Raw genomic sequence first — 17,721 nt, 5'->3', positions numbered from 1 at the left:
GGAGGAGAGAGAGAGAGGGTAAGAGAGAGACAGAAAGAGGAGGAGCAATGCCCTTATTCCTCTGTGCCCTCTCTCTGAGTCACTAAGGGTCCCATAAAAGAGATGAAGAGACAAAAGAGGTCAAACACACCCAGATACCTGTGGGTCGATGCTCACACAAGAACCTGCATGCACGCGCGCACGCACGCACGCGCACACACACACACACACACACACACACACACACACACACACACACACACACACACACACACACACACACACACACACACACACACACACACACACACACACACACACACACACACACACACACACAGAGAATCAATCACCATAGTGATGCAGCCACGGTGCCCGATGCCACGCCATAAACTAACCTCTGGGCTTAATCATTTGGAGGCCAGTAACGTAGCAACCATTTATCACCTAATAAAAAACTGTCTCAGACAGACAAGTGATTAGACAGAGCAAGACATTGCTTCAGCATTAAAACAAAATATCTGTGTGTGTGTGTGTGTGTGTGTTAGTGTGTGTGCACGTGTGTCCTACCTTGAGCAGACGAGAATGGAGCAGCAGGGTGTATGCTGCCTCTGTGTAGTTTTCACCCTCCAGATGAAGGTCCCTCAACTTGTAAAGGTACCTGAACACAAACGTGTATAAACGTTCACATAAAGGTCGTTTAATATGCAACTTATACATCACTCCACTAGATGCCACTGTTGGGCAACTTGAAAGATTAATCTAGTGTGTCAGTGGCTCATTCAAGCGGTCTCATGCTCACACACACACACACACCTATACTTGCACACACTCTATACATATGTACACAACATGCAGGTCATTAGGACAGAAATATTTGAACACATTAAAGTCTTTTCTTTTTTTATGATTATTTTTGTGATTTTTGGCTTTATGTGGACAGGACAGGTGTAGACAGAGAAGGGGGGAGACAGAGGAGGGCATGCAGCAAAGGGATGTGGGTTGGAATTAAACCTGGAGCCTCTGCAGTAAGGACTCTACCAGGTGAGTGAGCCTTTCACTCCACTTTAACTTCTTGTTGGGATCTCTTTCTGTATCTTTGTCTGGAGAAAACCAAATTGCGACATGGCCAGACAATGGACTTTTTAGCTAAGGAATTGATGACAAAGCAAGAAAGCAGTGGCCTCTACAGCAAATGCTTTTAAATGAACAATCCTCTCAATGCTTGTACAGTATGGATGCACTCTCGGGTCAATCGTTTATTCTGTCTGGCTAAATGTTAAGGGGTCTTTACTCTCTTGACCTCATCTCTTTCCTCTCATTTTTAACCAAGTCATTCATAGTCCCATCATTTTGTGGCTGGAGAGTCTGCCTTTCCTGTTAGTTAGGACGATCCAGTCGCTGACAGTGTGTATCAACACTTCTCTTACAGTATTTCCCCCAACTCCACCTTTACTTCATCTATTACTGAGCCTGTTTGTTTCATGAACTATTCACTGATGTCCTTGCTTCACTTCCACCCTTGATCCTTCTTGTTATTTCTGACCTTCTCTGACTCCACCCTTTCCTCTCCTCTGTCCTCCATCTCTCAGTGTCTTTTCACCAGTGATGTGGTTTTCAAAACCCAATAACAATGGAACAAGGCAGATTTTCAGTCCTCTATAGCTTAGGAAACCTACTATACAGGAAAATGAAGTTTGTAGAACTTGAACTATGAGCTCATATTTTAATTTTAGATCAATCTAATGTTGATCTCTAATTAATAAAGTAAAATGAAGATGATATCATTATTGAATGGAAACACTGGCCAAGGTGTGCTTAAAAAACTCCTGGTGTGTGGTCCAAAACTCTAGAAACTACAGACAATAACATCAAAAAACTTTTATATTCTCACAAAACAAAAAAAATAAAAATATTAAAGTTGTACTCCATAAGATTTGAGAAACATTGTTTGTAGCAGCCTCTGTGGCGGTAAGATGTTATTGCAGGTGAGGCTGTTCTTTCAGAGCCTCCATCTTGTCACGTTCATGGTCGCTATGTGTTGATTATTGTATTTTTTTTTTGCTCTTTTGTAAACTTTATTGAAACACATTCACCTCTCTACTTTCAGTCAGTCCCCTATATGTTACCCTCTTAAATCCATACATACACATGTTCCTATTAAACGTCTACTCTTACTACAAGCCTGACTCAGAGGATGGAATTTCCGATTACAAGTGAACGCAGCATAACCGTCACGGATATTGGATAACTCAAATACTTGCAAAAAAGGCAAGTAGAAGTGCTTTCATTGGTGGGTCATGCGATCAATCACCATTGTTTTAACTCACTCTCTGATAGATACTAACTTAAAAGACAATTAAATAGATGGAAATCGTATGGACTACAACTTTTAATGTTTAGAAAACCATTTCCTAAAGTCACAGTTAGATTGACATCTGACAATTTCCCGTATTCAGTCGCCATGTTAGCATTAATTCTAAAATATGATTTTCAATGCAAGCAATTAAGATGCAAATGTAATGGTCCATAATTCACACTCTCGACCATAACATAATTACTTTGAAGTTTTATTATCCATGCATGGCCAGTAGTAATATAATGAAGATAGAAGTGTGTAAGAAAAAATGGCTTATTATATAACACATACAGCACGTAATGCTTTAATGGGCATTTCCAATTAAACTATGTTTGCTTGCCAACATTAAATAGTCAGCCAACAAGATTTTATTCTCTACAAGATAGACGGAGGCAGCTGATCAACCACAGAGTTGAGCTCACATTCATACATACAGATAACTAATTACGTCCATAAGCCATAGCCAGAAATGCACCCTGGGGCCTGACGGGATCTGAATTCTCTCTCTCTCTGCTGTCTTCTTCTGTCTCTCCACCTTTTCCCCCCTCCCTCCCTTCTCTGCTCGCCCTTTAGTCAGACCAAGAGCTGATCCTGTGAATTCTGACATTAATTCAGCGGGACTCATATAATCCCTTGTCAGATTATGGAACCACACACACACACACATACACACACACACACACACACACACACACACACACACACACACACACACACACACACACACACACACACACACACACACACACACACACACACACACACACACACACACACACACACAGATGCATGCATTTTCAACACAGAAATGCACCACTAAAATGTATTTTTTGTCAAATTCTGCACATAAATACCTGATATACATCCCTTCACGATTGATGTCCTTGTAAAAGTTCTGCAAAACCAAAAAGGAGAAGTTGGTTAGTGTCAGTCAATGTATGTGTATATACACATACATTGACGTGTGTGTGTGTGTGTGTATGTGTGTGTGTGTGTGTGTGGGTGTGTGTGTCTGGGTGTGGGTGTGTGTGTCTGGGTGTGGGTGTGTGTGTGTTTGAGAGAGACAGAGTTTTGTGTAGTGTGTTTGTCTAAATGGCTTTATGTGTGGGTTATACTTTAGTTGCCTGTGTGTGTGTGTGTGTGTGTGTGTGTGTGTGTGTGTGTGTGTGTGTGTGTGTGTGTGTGTGTGTGTGTGTGTGTGTGTGTGTGGTGTGTTAATATGTGGGAGTGTATGCAAGTGCATTTGTTAGTTAAATAGCACAAACTCCCAGTTTAATGAAGTTTAATGACATCCACAGAAAACAGAGGAGTGGAACGAAACTGATGTAACCCCACCCCCCATCACAGCAGCAGACACGAAATACACACACAACATCACAAATATGCAAAAACAAGCCCAATTACTGTGAAATTCATTGTGATGCTAAAGCATACTGTGTGCATATTTATTTTTTGTAAAAGGTTATACATCATCGTTTGCATCGATGACTTCAGTAGCCAATTTCCTGCTTTAGACTGTCAATCTAAGTGAAGGTCAGATTTTTCTACCCTCAGATTTTGCCTTTATTAGATATTTTAAACATACGACACAATCCGACAAACTAGAGCAATTTCGTCTTTCAGAACATGCTCCAAGCAATCGATAGAACGACATAAAAGAACATAGAAAAACATCTGTGTTGACTTCCAGCAATCACCATAAACACATGATACAATATTAACTAATGATGCACCTGTCCCTCAGCACGAACACAAACATCCCACATGCAAAAATCTGTATAAATATGTTATAACACACTTTTGTCAGTAGCTGAAGACTAAGTTATCCTGGGAAGCCTTTAGCTCGAGGTTAGCAGAGGTTATTTTAGCCTGAGCCGTGTTTGTTTGTGAATGTGTACCAGCGTATTTGTGTTTCTTTGAAAGTACACCTGCATAAAGAAGCATAGCAACTACCCCTGTGATTTTGTGTGTGTGTGTGTGTGTGTGTGTGTGTGTGTGTGTGTGTGTGTGTGTGTGAGTGTGTGTGTGTGTGTGTGTGTGTGTGTGTGTGTGTGTGTGTGTGTGTGTGTGTGTGTGTGTGTGTGTGTGTGTGTGTGTGTGTGTGTGTGTGTGTGTGTGTAATTGATGTTAGCCTGGGGGGGACATGGTCAGGAGAGTGCACTAGTGCCTGTTTGCCTGCAGAGGGGATTTTTTAGTTGGCCAAACAATTGAAAGAGAATAGCTAATGGGCAGCTGCCTGCCACAGGCTATAAGTTAAACATCTCTGTCATGTGCCAACAGCCTCAACTCCTCATGGGAACATAACACATTATAAGATACCAACACAGTCACAACCATTCAAAGTCATTAACTGATCCTCCTGAACATTAGTGTCCTAAACCCTGCAGATATAAAAGAAGGAACACACATTGCTGAGTTGGAATTATACAATTTAATCTGGCACGGAGACGATCATATGGCAGGCTAATGGGATCCGTTACTAAACTCGAATACAACGCGGGGGAGAATCTGCTAAGGAGATCACATAAGAGAAAGGATGTGGAGCAGACAGGAGCTGCTGATGCAACCCTATGCAAAAACAGTCAGAGATCAGCCACAGAGATGAATCGGTTTCTTTTAGATAAATCAGCGCAAAAATTAAATGTACAAAGACCTTGGCATGAAAGAAAAATACATAAAATCAGTGTTGCATGATAGACTCTCTCATGATAGAATCAGTGGGGCTCTTTTGGTATGGACGAGATTATTGACTGAGGTCTGTGTGTAACAAACTCACTTACTAGTCTCTTATGTTAGTCTTTCAATTAATAATTAATGTATTGATTATGTGTGTGTATATGTGTGTGTGTGTGTGTGTGTGTGTGTGTGTGTGTGTGTGTGTGTGTGTGTGTGTGTGTGTGTGTGTGTGTGTGTGTGTGTGTGTATGTGTGTGTGTAGTGTATCTGAGATCAACACATTTGCTGAGGGGTGCAATCCCACAGCTAAGAAACACAGTGGCTGAATCACAAGGTTAGTGTCAATGAATACAAATCCACGGTGATGGATGCCCGATTCACAACATATGGGAGGCTTTGAAAAATTTGCAAAGCATCAGTGAAACATGGAGAAAAAAACAATGATGAAACTCTAATGGAGGAAAGGCTTGCAGCAATATGGTGAAATTCAATGAGTCAACTTTCTGCTCATTCATGTACCCAAATGTTGGTTGCTGACCTTTAAGAAGCACCCACTTAAACGCCTTGGCTGTGGAGAGGGAATTTATAAGGCTGATCCAGCCTGCAGCAGTTTTAAAGTATAATGTATTTCAAAGATTTTGGGACTTACCAGAAGGTTGACAGTGCAGCTCATGCGGTTATTGCGGCTGTCGTCGCTCATCACCGTGCGGTAGTCAAGGAGACGAATGAGGAGTCCCTTCACCAAGGCAACAAAGTGCTGCACCTGTGGCCTCAGCGTGGGTTTCTCCGCAGCACAGTCCAGCAGGCTGGCAGACAAGCATCCACAAGTTAATCAGGGGATTTAGTCATCCTCTTTTCACAATGTTTTCATTATTTGAGTGCTGCATAGTTTGTGAATGTATTTCTGTTAAACCAGTGACGTCAGTCCAAAGTTAACTTTTTGAGGGTTAGCAGGAAATCATGTTTTGAATTCATATTTTTGGACAATAGCAGAGCCAGGCCAGCAAGATTTTAACATGGTAAACCACATTGTTTGCCTGGGTCTAGATCTTTGAATCAACCTGCTCCACTGGATTGCCTGATTCGCCTGGTATTGTGACATGAAATAGTGGTTTCTCAGTTGAAAAGGCAATCGATCCAATGAGCGCCACGGGGGACTAACGATTAGCCAATCAAGGCCAGGGGCGGTGTTGTCATGCTGTTGTCAAGCAGCATGCAGCATTTCTTCTCGATAATGTCCCACATTGTAATTTGGCAACTACTCGATCAGCTCTGTATCATTACAACAGACTCTGTAAGGTGGAAAGGTTCGCCTTATGGCAGCACAGAGGGACACACCATTGATCTGCACATGTGTCGACATGACATAAGATTTAGGCTGATCAGAAGTCTCTTGTCACTTGTTATGGAAAACCACACACACATCGCCAAAATGATTGGAGTCGAGGCTATGTCATAGTGAAGATGGAAACGGAGTGTAACTAGTTGACAATCCTGTCCTTTTGTTTTTATGTATCACTTTAATGCACATGTCCTCGTTTATTTACAGTAGTAAGCAAACTTCAACTTCGAGCATAAATGGCTTCTCTAATTGTGGTATATTTTAATACTTGGGCTTACATGGTCTCCAGTAGTTGCATGTATCGCTCGTCTCCTCCTCCACCTTCCACCTCATGGTCCAACTTCAGAATGATCTCATTTTCAAACTATAGAAAGAAAGAAGAGAGAGAGAGAGAGAGAGAGAGAGAGAGAGAGAGAGAGAGAGAGAGAGAGAGAGAGAGAGAGAGAGAGAGAGAGAGAGAGAGAGAGAGAGAGAGAGAGAGAGAGAGAGATCAAAAGGGTGCAGAGGATTTAATAAATGAGAGGAGAAACAGAAGAAGAAATCAATTATGCAAGCATAATGAAGGTGTCTCTTTTACTTTCATGCAGAGTCAGAGGAAATCGATGGACGTGCACAATGTGCGTGTGCCATTGTTTGGTGTATATTTTCTGTGGGCATAGTGAATTTGGCTTTTATATCTTTATATATCTCTCTGCACACATATTGTACACACTTCAGTGTGTTGTGCCCCATCACACACACAATGCAAACCTGAAATTATCTACATATAACCTGGTGGAGCTATATGTGAGAATGAATATCGATGTGGGAGCAGGTCATTGTCTGGAGAATTCACAGCGAGCAAGTGGTACATCCGAAGGTGAAGAGGAAGGGGGATTTACACAAAGACAGCAACCAAAATGTCTGGAGAGATGATGAGATTATGAAATTTCTCTTGGTAAGGGCTGACTCTGAAAACTGTCAAAATTAAAGAACAGCAAGGAATTATGTTGTTTATGACAAAATGATGAACACAGCTAGGTGGTGTAAACTGGGAAACTGGGAATGCTGTTTACATGCACAAATAATCTAGGTACTGAAGGAGTTATCAAGGTCTGTTAATCGGAGTATGAAAACTCAGATTGTACCTGGGGTACATGTTTACATGCGTTCAGGGCTGGGCTGGGACCAAAAAATGTCCCTGGCATTTTGGTCCCTGGTGGCCCACCATGGTTATTTAAATGATATGTGTAAGCACGTGCCATACCATAGGATGTATGTGCACATTGTGAAGTTTCAAAAATGAAAATAAAGTGCAGTAGCCTACATGGAAGAGAGTAACCATGTTAAAAAAAACATTATACGCTCTTTCACTACTCACAGAGACCTTTTTCTTGGGGAAGACGGCCACAGTGCCACAATTCCCATCTTGAAGTGAAAGTGGTTGAGCTAGAGATGTCTTTTCATTGTTTAATTAAACAAACAATATACACAAGACAATTAGGCCTACAGTAAGAAAGACAGGGAGGGAGATGCAGAGACAGGCAGACATAGGAAAGAGCTTTCAACTTCTGATGAGGATGAAAACTTAAAAAATGCATTGCTCTGTGTGGAAGAAGGGCGACTAAAATAGTTTACATCTGTCTCCTCAACTCCCATTTCAACAGCATGACTTGACTAAACACAGAGAAAGAGAGAGAGGCAGGGATGTTATTGTCACTAGTGTGTCTTCTCTGTTTACCAATGATTAATCATCCATTTCAGCAAACAAATGTTTCACTAATATTATGTGATAATAATAGGCCTAACTGTAAGCTGCAACACCTGCAAACTAGGTTAAGGCTATAGAGGAAGTATACATGACCCCCCCCCCCCCCCACACACACACACACACACACACACACACACACACACACGTATGTTTGATGTCTGACTAAATAAAATGAATATATTAACATTTTTATTTATGTATAATAATTTCCTAGGTTGACCATTTGCATATAAGCGTACAATTTCCCCAGATGCTGTTTAGTGTACACATCCAATAACATTTTTATTGTTGATGAGTCTCCATTTCAGTGGCCTCTCTGACCTCAATCTGTCCCTGCTGCGGCTGGGTCACGTCTCTCTCGTCATCATCATCCTCTCCCTCCTTCTCCTCCTCTCCATCCTTCTCCTCCTCTCTACCTCCCTACCTCTCCCACAACCACCTGTGCACTCGCCGCCTGCGCTGGGTCCGGGACTGCTGCACTCGACCAGACGACAACCGCCGAGCTTGTGGTAGTAGCAAACATGTCGATGATTTTGGCACATTTTGCTGCGTCCTCTTTTGGTATTTTTTTTTACAGAGCTTTTCTGCTCCCCCCTTCCGTTTTTTTCCCCGTCCATCTCGAATAAAGCCACCACACACCCTCCACCTCCAGTCAGGACAAATGATCAAGAGGGAGAAGAGGGGCGGCCCACGAGAGCTGAGATTTCACTGGACCAGCCCAATGTCCTTCAGGAAAATCAGGGTTTTATACTGCATGTGAATGCACTAACTTATGTATGTCTCTACCTTTTGGAAGTTCCCAGAGTGTGCATGTTCACAGGTGATCATGTCAAAGAAGATGGGGATGGTGGCCCTTCTCAGCTCTTCTTCTGGGATTAAAGTCATCTCCAGGATGGGACCCACCATGCCAGGGATGAAACAGATCTTATGACTGCCTGAAAGACAAACACACACACACACACACTCACACACACGTAATACAAAAGGCAGGTCATGTCGTGTCTGACCCATATCCCCTTGCTCACCATGTTTCAACTTTTGCCTGGAGGAAGGCTCCACAGATCTCTGTCCACAAACACATCCTAATTCAAGAGCAGCGTTTCCTTCTACAATAACAAATTCCTACCTCCAAAACAGAACCCTGCATTTCTGTATGAAGCTTTCTCCTACTACAAAAGAACATTGTGAATTTTATTTACACACTCATGTTGTATTGATGTCTATCTATGTGAAATGTTGCTGACACTGTGAACCCTTTTTACCATGTTGTAATTAGGCAAGGTAAGTTTATTTGTATAGCACAATTCAACAACAAGGCAATCCAAAGTGCTTCACATAGAACATTAAAAGCATTTGGAGAAATAACACATAAAACATATACATTTAAAACGCTGCCTCTCCATGTTTAGTTTGTTTAGTTGTGACTCTGGGGACACAGAGCAGACCTGTCCCAGATGATGTAAGAGGTCTGGATGGTTCGTAGCTGAGCAGAAGATCTGAAATGTATTTGTGCCCTAAACCATTCAGTGCTAAACCAACAGAAGTATTTTGAACTCAATTCTTTGACAGACAGGAAGCCAGTGTAAAGATCTGAGGACTGGAGTGATATGATCTACTTTTTTGGTCTTAGTGAGGACTTGAGCAGCAGCGTTCTGAATTAACTGCAGCTGTCTGATTGACTTTTTAGTGACCTGTAAAGACGCTGTTACAGTATTCAAACCTGCTGAAAATAAATACATGGACAAGTTTGTCTAAGTCCCCCTGTCACATAAGTCCTTTAATCCTTGATATATTCTTTAGGTGATAGTAGGCTGATTCTTTAATTGTTTAAATGTGTCTGTTGAAGTTCAGGTCTGAGTCCATGACTACACCTTAGTTCCTGGCTCGGTTTGTGGTTTTAAGCATTACCATTTATAGCTGTGTGCTGACTTTTAATTGTTCTTCCTTAGCTCCAAAACCAATTATTTTAGTTTTTTCTTTTGTTTAATAAGAGAAAATTATGCTCCATCCAATCATTGATTTTCTCGATGCAGCAACTCAGTGCTTGTATTGGACTATCGTCGCCTGGTGATAAAGTTATGTAGATTTGTGTGTCTTACAATTAAACAATTAAAACTAATTCTGCTGATGCTTGGTTGATTTGTGCACTGACTTACACAGACAGCTATGATTTGATGTAGAGTTAATATTCATGTTTGCCTACCAAGAAGCAGCAAAGCAACCATATAAACTTACCTAGTTTGTACCAGATGTCACGTATAGCAAAGCCAATGAGTCTTCTCATATCTCCATATCTGAAATGAAGTGAGAGAGAGAAGTACACTTATTTTCACCTTCAGAACCTGATGATAACTGAAAAGCCAAATGGGAAAGATAATGCTGTGCTAATCTTCCCCTACATGAACTAAATAAGATGTCTATCTACAGGCAGTGGGAGTGTAAACAGTAAATGCGGACTCCAAAATAGATCACAAATCACTGAGTGTTTCACTGGAGCCCGGAGAGTAGGTGAGGTAAATAAGGAAATTATATGGCCCCTTTCTCACTTGGCAAGAATCTTGTTCCTCTTGGTATGGGAAAAATGCTGAAGCTGCAGAGACTCCTGGGTAATAAACGCCACCGCCAAGTGGAAGTAGTTATTCCACAGCTAGATGGGGGGAAGAGGAAGGAAGGGAGGGGGGGGACAATAGAGCTCTGTGTTAAAAGTAAACAAAAGGAACAGTGCTGTCAATATAAGACAAAGCCTATAAGACCACATAAACCCACTTACTTGCACTTCAAAGTCATCATTATTGAGGAACTTTTGATTCATTGTGTCTGCATAGGTATTGATGGCTCTCAGGAAAACTCTAATGGACAGAAACACACACGATTGCACACTCGCAAACAAAATATACCAATAAAGTAGAATTGTGGATATCAATGCTCCAAAGGTGACTTCCAGCAGAGTGATCGTTGTTGAATGATTCATAAATAAATAAAAACACCTTAAAGGGTTAGTTTGGATTTTTTGAAGTGGGGTTGTACGATTTACTTTTATATTAAGTGAATGATCTACTGTAGATCATGTCCCCAGTTGGAGAAGCGGAAGTCCCAGCATGGAAACTCAGCAATGTACGTACTGCTGTGGATGGGGGCAGCATGACAAAAAAAAAAGAATGCCCACTAAACAAAAATCTACATCAGTCCAAGTGTACGCCATATTCAGAATATTTCCAATGCTTCACCTTCATCAAACAGCGCTTTTTGATTAAACCAAAGCCGTTTTCTATGCTATATGTCGATATACAGTCACAACAGCAGATGGCGCCAAAAATCTTTAAAATGAGTTCCTCTCATGACAGTCATTAATCACAACACAATTGACAACGACACTGTTTACAGAGAAAACTAGCTTACTGTGAAAGGGGCCATGAAACATGGAGAGACAGTGATCGCCCAAAAAAAGTGTCTCAAAAGTCGGCAGAGCTAGACGACAACGAAGGAGGAGTTCTGATGCTATTTTAATTTAATGGTGATTAACAAGGCAGAGTCAAACAGCTGTCAAGCATCCAAGGAAAGGGAGGCTCTATTAGACACAGCAGGTATCACTTGGTTTTGTTTTTTTTGACCAACGTTATTTTAAAACTGACTGAACATTTTGTTTGTTCAGTAAAATGGGTTCCTGAAGAGGACTATTTATGGTTTGAGAAGAAAGAATCATTTTGTTCGGTCATTGGAACGGTGGGTTTGAAAGGACATTGGATTTAGAGAAAATACTTGTTTTTTTGTTAAACTAGATTTGGTCTTCAAAAAGGCTTTTTCCGAAAATGATTCTTGAAAAAGGATCAGGGTTGTCTTATATTCAGGAAAATGCGGTAATTTGTATGTTTGTTTTATTATTCCCTTACCCTTTTAAAAGTAACACATACAGATTAACCAACTGATGCAAACTTTTTAGCTAGCTGAAACATGTTTGACTGCTGCCCCCCATGTGTTTACAAACTGGTTATACACTGACTATGGATAACTACCTCATATAACCCCACTCAAAATCCAAACTATTGCTTTCAGGAAAAAAGAAAAAAGTAATGTCTAAGAATAAACTGTTAATGATCACAGATGCAACTTATTTATTAGTCAAAGACTGTAATATTGATTCAGATTCAAAACCTCTGCCCCAATGATAGATCATGATAGCAGCTACACAGTGTCAAGGTATATCAGTGAGTTGTTAATTTATGCACCTTTAAAGTTAAGCAAAGCAGAGTAATTCACAGCCAACTAACATTCATTCTCCCCCTGCAGACTCCTTATTTACACAATTTGTTAGTGTGGATGTCAACAATATTATAATTCACATACACCAAGCCTCAACATCCCAATAGCAGTTCGCGCACAGACAGTAGAGCAAACATAACATCGTTCATAAAGCAATGCCTGGAAAATTATTTGAATTTATTTCACTTTTTTCGAGCAATCGCTAAATGCATTTAGTGGCCCGATGTATGTTGGACCCTGTCGGGTTTCAGTGTGACAGTGTGTGTGTGTGTGTGTTCTTGTAGTACCTGTTCTGTACCATGATCATAGCCATCCAGTCAGAGGGATACACATGTTTCCAAATCAGGTCCTTGAAAAGTAGGAAGGACTCCATCAGGAAGTCCTGCAGTGGAACGAGAAAGAGGATATGAGTGCATAACTATATCTTAATTCAGGGAGAGTTTTTTTTTTTACCATCAGTGTTTGTGTACTCACCACTAGATCGAGAGTTGCAAAGGTTTCTATGTATGTATCATAGTGACGATCATCCATCTGACTGAGGATAGCTGTCATGCAGGCTACCACCCTGGACTACAAAGGTACAGTGTGAGAGAGAAAGAGACGCACCATTACTTTCTGGGCACTGTGCAGCTGCTCTGACACTGAGTGCCATATATCTTAACCTGAAAATATTTAAATCTCTTAAGATAATTTGTTGCTGCACCATGTCGGCTGCCTAAATTGAATTTCAAGAAAACCTCAGAGCAATTGTGTCACTTGCCAATTCAAGCCACAATCTTTGCTCCAAAGAGCATCAACAATATGAAATAGAGGACCTTGGAACAAAAGGGCAGTGCTCTGAACAAGACGCCATGATGTTATTTTTAAAGATGCTGTGTGCACGAATAAGTTGTTACCGCAATGTTATTCGCAAATTACCATAATGACTATAAACAAACATAACCATTTCCAGGAAGACAGCCTCTGTAGTTTCTAAAATGTATTCTATAATTTAAATTGTGGCCCTCTGCCACAAGGTGAGATTTCGGAAATATATTCTCAATTGCCTTACCACACACACACACACACACACAGAAATGAAGGCTTTCAAAATTCCTCCTAGCAGCAAACGGTGACAAGTGCAAGTTGCTTCAGAAAAAAACCCAAACATTTTTAACATGTTATTTGATTTACATTTTGTGAAGAAAAACAGAGGACATGATTGGATGTGGAATACAAGATGCGGTCAACACAAAGGGTCAGACAGTTTACAGTGTGATATTGTGGCATGGTAAAAAACATATCATAAAAGCACATCCTCTTGAATTTCACAAAAGCTACTCTCATTTTTGTGGCAAATTTACATACAGATTTATATACTGCAGGGTTTTTTTTTGTATTGGCGTATTTAATGAGGTATCAACTCCTCCGTGTGTGCAGTTGACTGGGAATATGGCCCAAGGTGAGTAGTACATAAAAACACAGAGAGAGACTGGAGAATTAGAGGCAGAAGATGAAAGTAAAGGAGGGAGAAGATGAGGGAGAAGGAGCAAGCAACTCTGTGAAAGTAAGACCGACATGAAAGATAAGGACAGGAGGAAAAAGTTTTAAACAGCCCTCAAGTTTTAAGTGTGTATGAAAATGTCTAATGTTGAAGGGAAAAACCCTTGAGCTGGATTAAAGCACATTATTCATGAAAAAGGTAACACAAACCTTTTCCACAACCAGAGGGGAAAGACACAGAGAGAACAGAAATGACCAATGACTTGAATATAAAAATAGTTTCTATATAAACTAGGGATGGGCACGAGTAGTTAATTCCAAGATTGAGGGATCGCATTTTTCACAATCACAACTTTAAAACATTGGTTCCTTACAAAAACATAATTAAATCCATGTTCGCATTCTGTTAATCATCAGTGCTGCTTTGCCAGAACGCACAGTCCTGAATGTACCGCTTTTTCCCCCTCCATGTCGTCAGGGCCTTGCACAGTAACACTGCCATGTAGTTCACACAACTTCTCTCGGATGGTGAGACGAAGAGCTGGTTCCAAAAATCCACGGTGATTGTATCCCGGGTCAAACGCAGAAGAAAGAGGTGCTGCGCTGGAACACACACAAAATCTCGAGGGCTGTATTTTACCAATCGAGTTCAATAAAAAAAGGACTACTAGAGGAATCGAGCACTTACGCCAATCCCTAATATGAACAATACTATTTCTTAGAGTGTAGAGAAAGTTTTGTCATTTACCATCAGTACCTTCCACTCCTCACTTCTAACTGGACTCCACCCGTTTCTTTGTTTTCTTAATCCTTTCTCTCTGTGAACATAGTATTTTCTGTCCAGCCGACACAATGACCTACTGATAACCTAAAATGAAGCTCGGTAAAGTTTGATATGGAAAATCTTTCTGGAAAATTAGAAAATTAAAGGAAATTCAAAATGACATTAACTGGAAAACATAAAGCAGCCCTGCTACTTTTGCTATTCAATTTTCCCCGCTTTTTCTTTTTCATCTGCCAAATTTATTTTCATTGCTGTAGCTGTCCGTAAAAAAAAAAATGCATGCAGGGAGAGCCTGAAAGGGGTCAGGCACTCCGAGGACACCAGGTTACCAGTGTTCATGTCCAGTGTGAAGCATTGTTATGTTTGGCTTATGTCCTGCTTCAAGGCATTATCAATAACTTTGGTTCTACTTCTACATTATTGTTTTCTTAGCCTTCCCCTCTGCTTTGCTTAATTGCTGGAATGATGTCCCTAAACCCTTTTTCAGAAACATGGCAGATGTGCAGGTATTTCTGCAAGCCAGGGGTTTGGGGTGAAATTATCCTCCAAAGTTGTTGGCACGGAAGGGAAACACGATACAGAGATGAAGGTTGATGGATGGATAATCGAATATGAAAGACGAACGGCATCTAATGTGGTGACAGCTTTGATCTGATCGCAATGGGCGGGTTGAGCGTGCACACTTGCCTGCATTCCAATTAGAAAAACACTTTTTCAGTACACTTTACCAGTGTACAGTTTTGGAGCAAATATAAAAAGGCAGACACACAGAAATGGACTTAAAATTGTCTGTGATTCTAAATGTCAAAGAGAACGGTATTTTCTTGGATGTGTGTGGCTACCTTCATCCTGCACTCTACTTTATTCCTGCAGTGCAGTGACACCAGAAACCCTGTCAGCACACACTGTCTTCTTTAATCCTCCTTCCTTTCATTCTTACTTCTCTTTCCACCCCCATGTTCCCATCATGTTTTTAAGTGCCAGTAGATCATTAAGTTTGTCACCAAAGTAAGAACTGTTACTAAAACAAAGGTACAAGCCCTGGTTTAGATCCTCGTCCTTTTTGTCTTTGAGTCACTAAAATGAACTCCTGCAACTGAAAGCAAAACTCAACATGAAGAGAGCTCTGTCAATGATGGTTTTCCTAACATGGTGGCAAACGTTTAAATTGTGTCAGTATACAAAGCACTGACGGAGAAGAGCAAGTAGAAAAGCCAACTTCTCACTTTCTCTCTTCCTTATTTGCCTTCTTAGTGCGTAATGGTTGATCAAAAACAAGATTTACACTCACACACACACACACACACACACACACACACACACACACACACACACACACACACACCAAAACTTCTCTACAGTTCAGTACTTTCTGGTTTCATGTTCGCTGTGTTTGTGTGTGCCTGTGTGTTTGTGTGTAGGTCATGTGTCGTATTGCCCTACTTCTTCTTCTCTGAGGACTTATGCCCCCAATCTCCTTAACACCATCTAAATAACACACACAAATGCTCAACTATTTGTGTTCTCACACATGAATGTGCTTCATCAACACATGGCATGTACAGACATGTGGGAGGCATCTGAGCCTTGTGTATATTGATAAAACAACTGACAACTACAGTGTGACATACAGAGAGAGAGAAGGAGAGAGGGGGAGGGAGAGAGAGAGAGAGAGAGCTCAGGGTTCGTTAGGGCGAAGGTCTTACGCAACAGTGAAGAGATTACTGACAAAACAGAACACATATTCTGACGAGGTCTACCATTTCTCTCCTCTTCCCCCCTCACTTGTCTCATTTATCCATCCATTTTCTCACTCTGCACACTCTCATTAATAATGTATTAACAGCAGTAGTTTCAGAGGTGCATCAAAATGCCAATTACTTGAAAATACACCTCCAGAAATAAATCTGAACTAAGCTTTGCTGGTAACCCCGAGAAGATGCAATGTTCATTACACTCCACAGCACTTCACCTTGGCCTTACAGGCTATAAAAGCTGGCCCTCACTCTGTCTCTCCCTTTCTACTGCCAACTTTCACCCTGCATCACTTTTATTTTGCAACTTCAGCACCTCCACAGCACACATGCTACACAGCCATGCATTGCTGGTATTGCTTTTTTTCCACACCTCATTGTTCATTTAGGTTTACTTGAGTTTTAAAAAGGTGAAGACAGGGTTATTAAATTTGTACACATATTACACACAGAGAGGCCTGGAATAAACACACCTTCAAACAGGACTTATACTGATGCATTAGATGGAGAGATGTCACAGGGAGGGGGCTAAATTGTTTATTTTAAGTAAATGTCATGTGTGGACTCCCTCCTTGTCACTCCTTCCTGAACCAGTTTGTGACATACATCAAATTCTTATTGTATTTGAAGGGATAGTTTGGATTTTCTTTAATTGGCTTTGTATGAGGTACCTTTCCATATATTCAATGCATGCCCCCAGTTTGAAGAAGCAGGGAGGAGGACTAAGCTAAGCAATTAACTGCTAACTTAATTTTTCATTTTTTATTTTTAAATGTACGATATTTTTGTTTTAAAAGTTTAGTTCAAATTTGCAAGAGTTACACAATAACAAACAAAATCACTGAGCGAGGCAGCGGTAGACCAGCCACTCCCACTTCTTTTGTAAAAGGAGTCTGGTGGCTTTGAAGAGAGCATAGATAACGGCTTCAGTTCCCCATCAGGAGTTTCAATCTCTCAACAGTCCCCCGTCATCTCTACAGGGTCTTCAAAGTGGTTGAGGAATATTATAGACTATATTTTGAATACCGTTCCCAAGTTTAGTGTATGGTTTCATTGTCTCGGACAAATCTCAAGGCAAAGTAAAGCAGTGAAAATAGTCTACATGGAGCGTACATTAAAATCAGTATAGATTTTCATTGGCTTTGGATAAGCACACCATACAACCCCACTTCAAAAGATTTGAAATACCCCTTTAAACACTCCATCAGTCCAGTGCCACTGCAGCTGGGGCTTGTTTACTGCTGCAGGGAGCAGTGTTAGCGATTGTAGCACGCTGATTCATTCCAGCAACAAAACCTTCACTGTCATATGGTCCCTGCACAGCCATGAAGATTGT

General features: G+C 40.8%; 1 protein-coding gene across 1 annotated transcript in view; it reads right to left on the bottom strand.

Annotated features, from left to right (window-relative positions):
• Positions 1 to 17,721, bottom strand: part of dock2 (dedicator of cytokinesis 2) — a 110,005-nt gene that overhangs the window by 10,516 nt on the left and 81,768 nt on the right. The window contains exons 27-36 of the mRNA XM_083915827.1: positions 12,840 to 12,935; positions 12,653 to 12,747; positions 10,876 to 10,954; positions 10,652 to 10,752; positions 10,341 to 10,399; positions 8,892 to 9,040; positions 6,634 to 6,719; positions 5,663 to 5,819; positions 3,193 to 3,233; positions 550 to 640 (exon numbers count right to left, since the gene is read on the bottom strand). Coding sequence (XP_083771953.1) covers positions 550 to 640; positions 3,193 to 3,233; positions 5,663 to 5,819; positions 6,634 to 6,719; positions 8,892 to 9,040; positions 10,341 to 10,399; positions 10,652 to 10,752; positions 10,876 to 10,954; positions 12,653 to 12,747; positions 12,840 to 12,935 — 954 coding nt within the window. The remainder of the gene's footprint in view (positions 1 to 549; positions 641 to 3,192; positions 3,234 to 5,662; positions 5,820 to 6,633; positions 6,720 to 8,891; positions 9,041 to 10,340; positions 10,400 to 10,651; positions 10,753 to 10,875; positions 10,955 to 12,652; positions 12,748 to 12,839; positions 12,936 to 17,721) is intronic.

Source organism: Echiichthys vipera, assembly GCF_963691815.1.
Source record: "Echiichthys vipera genome assembly, chromosome: 6".
NCBI classification, from domain to species: Eukaryota; Metazoa; Chordata; class Actinopteri; order Perciformes; family Trachinidae; genus Echiichthys; species Echiichthys vipera.
The sequence above is the reverse complement of the archived record's forward strand: the minus strand, read 5'-3'. Positions and strand labels throughout refer to the sequence as shown.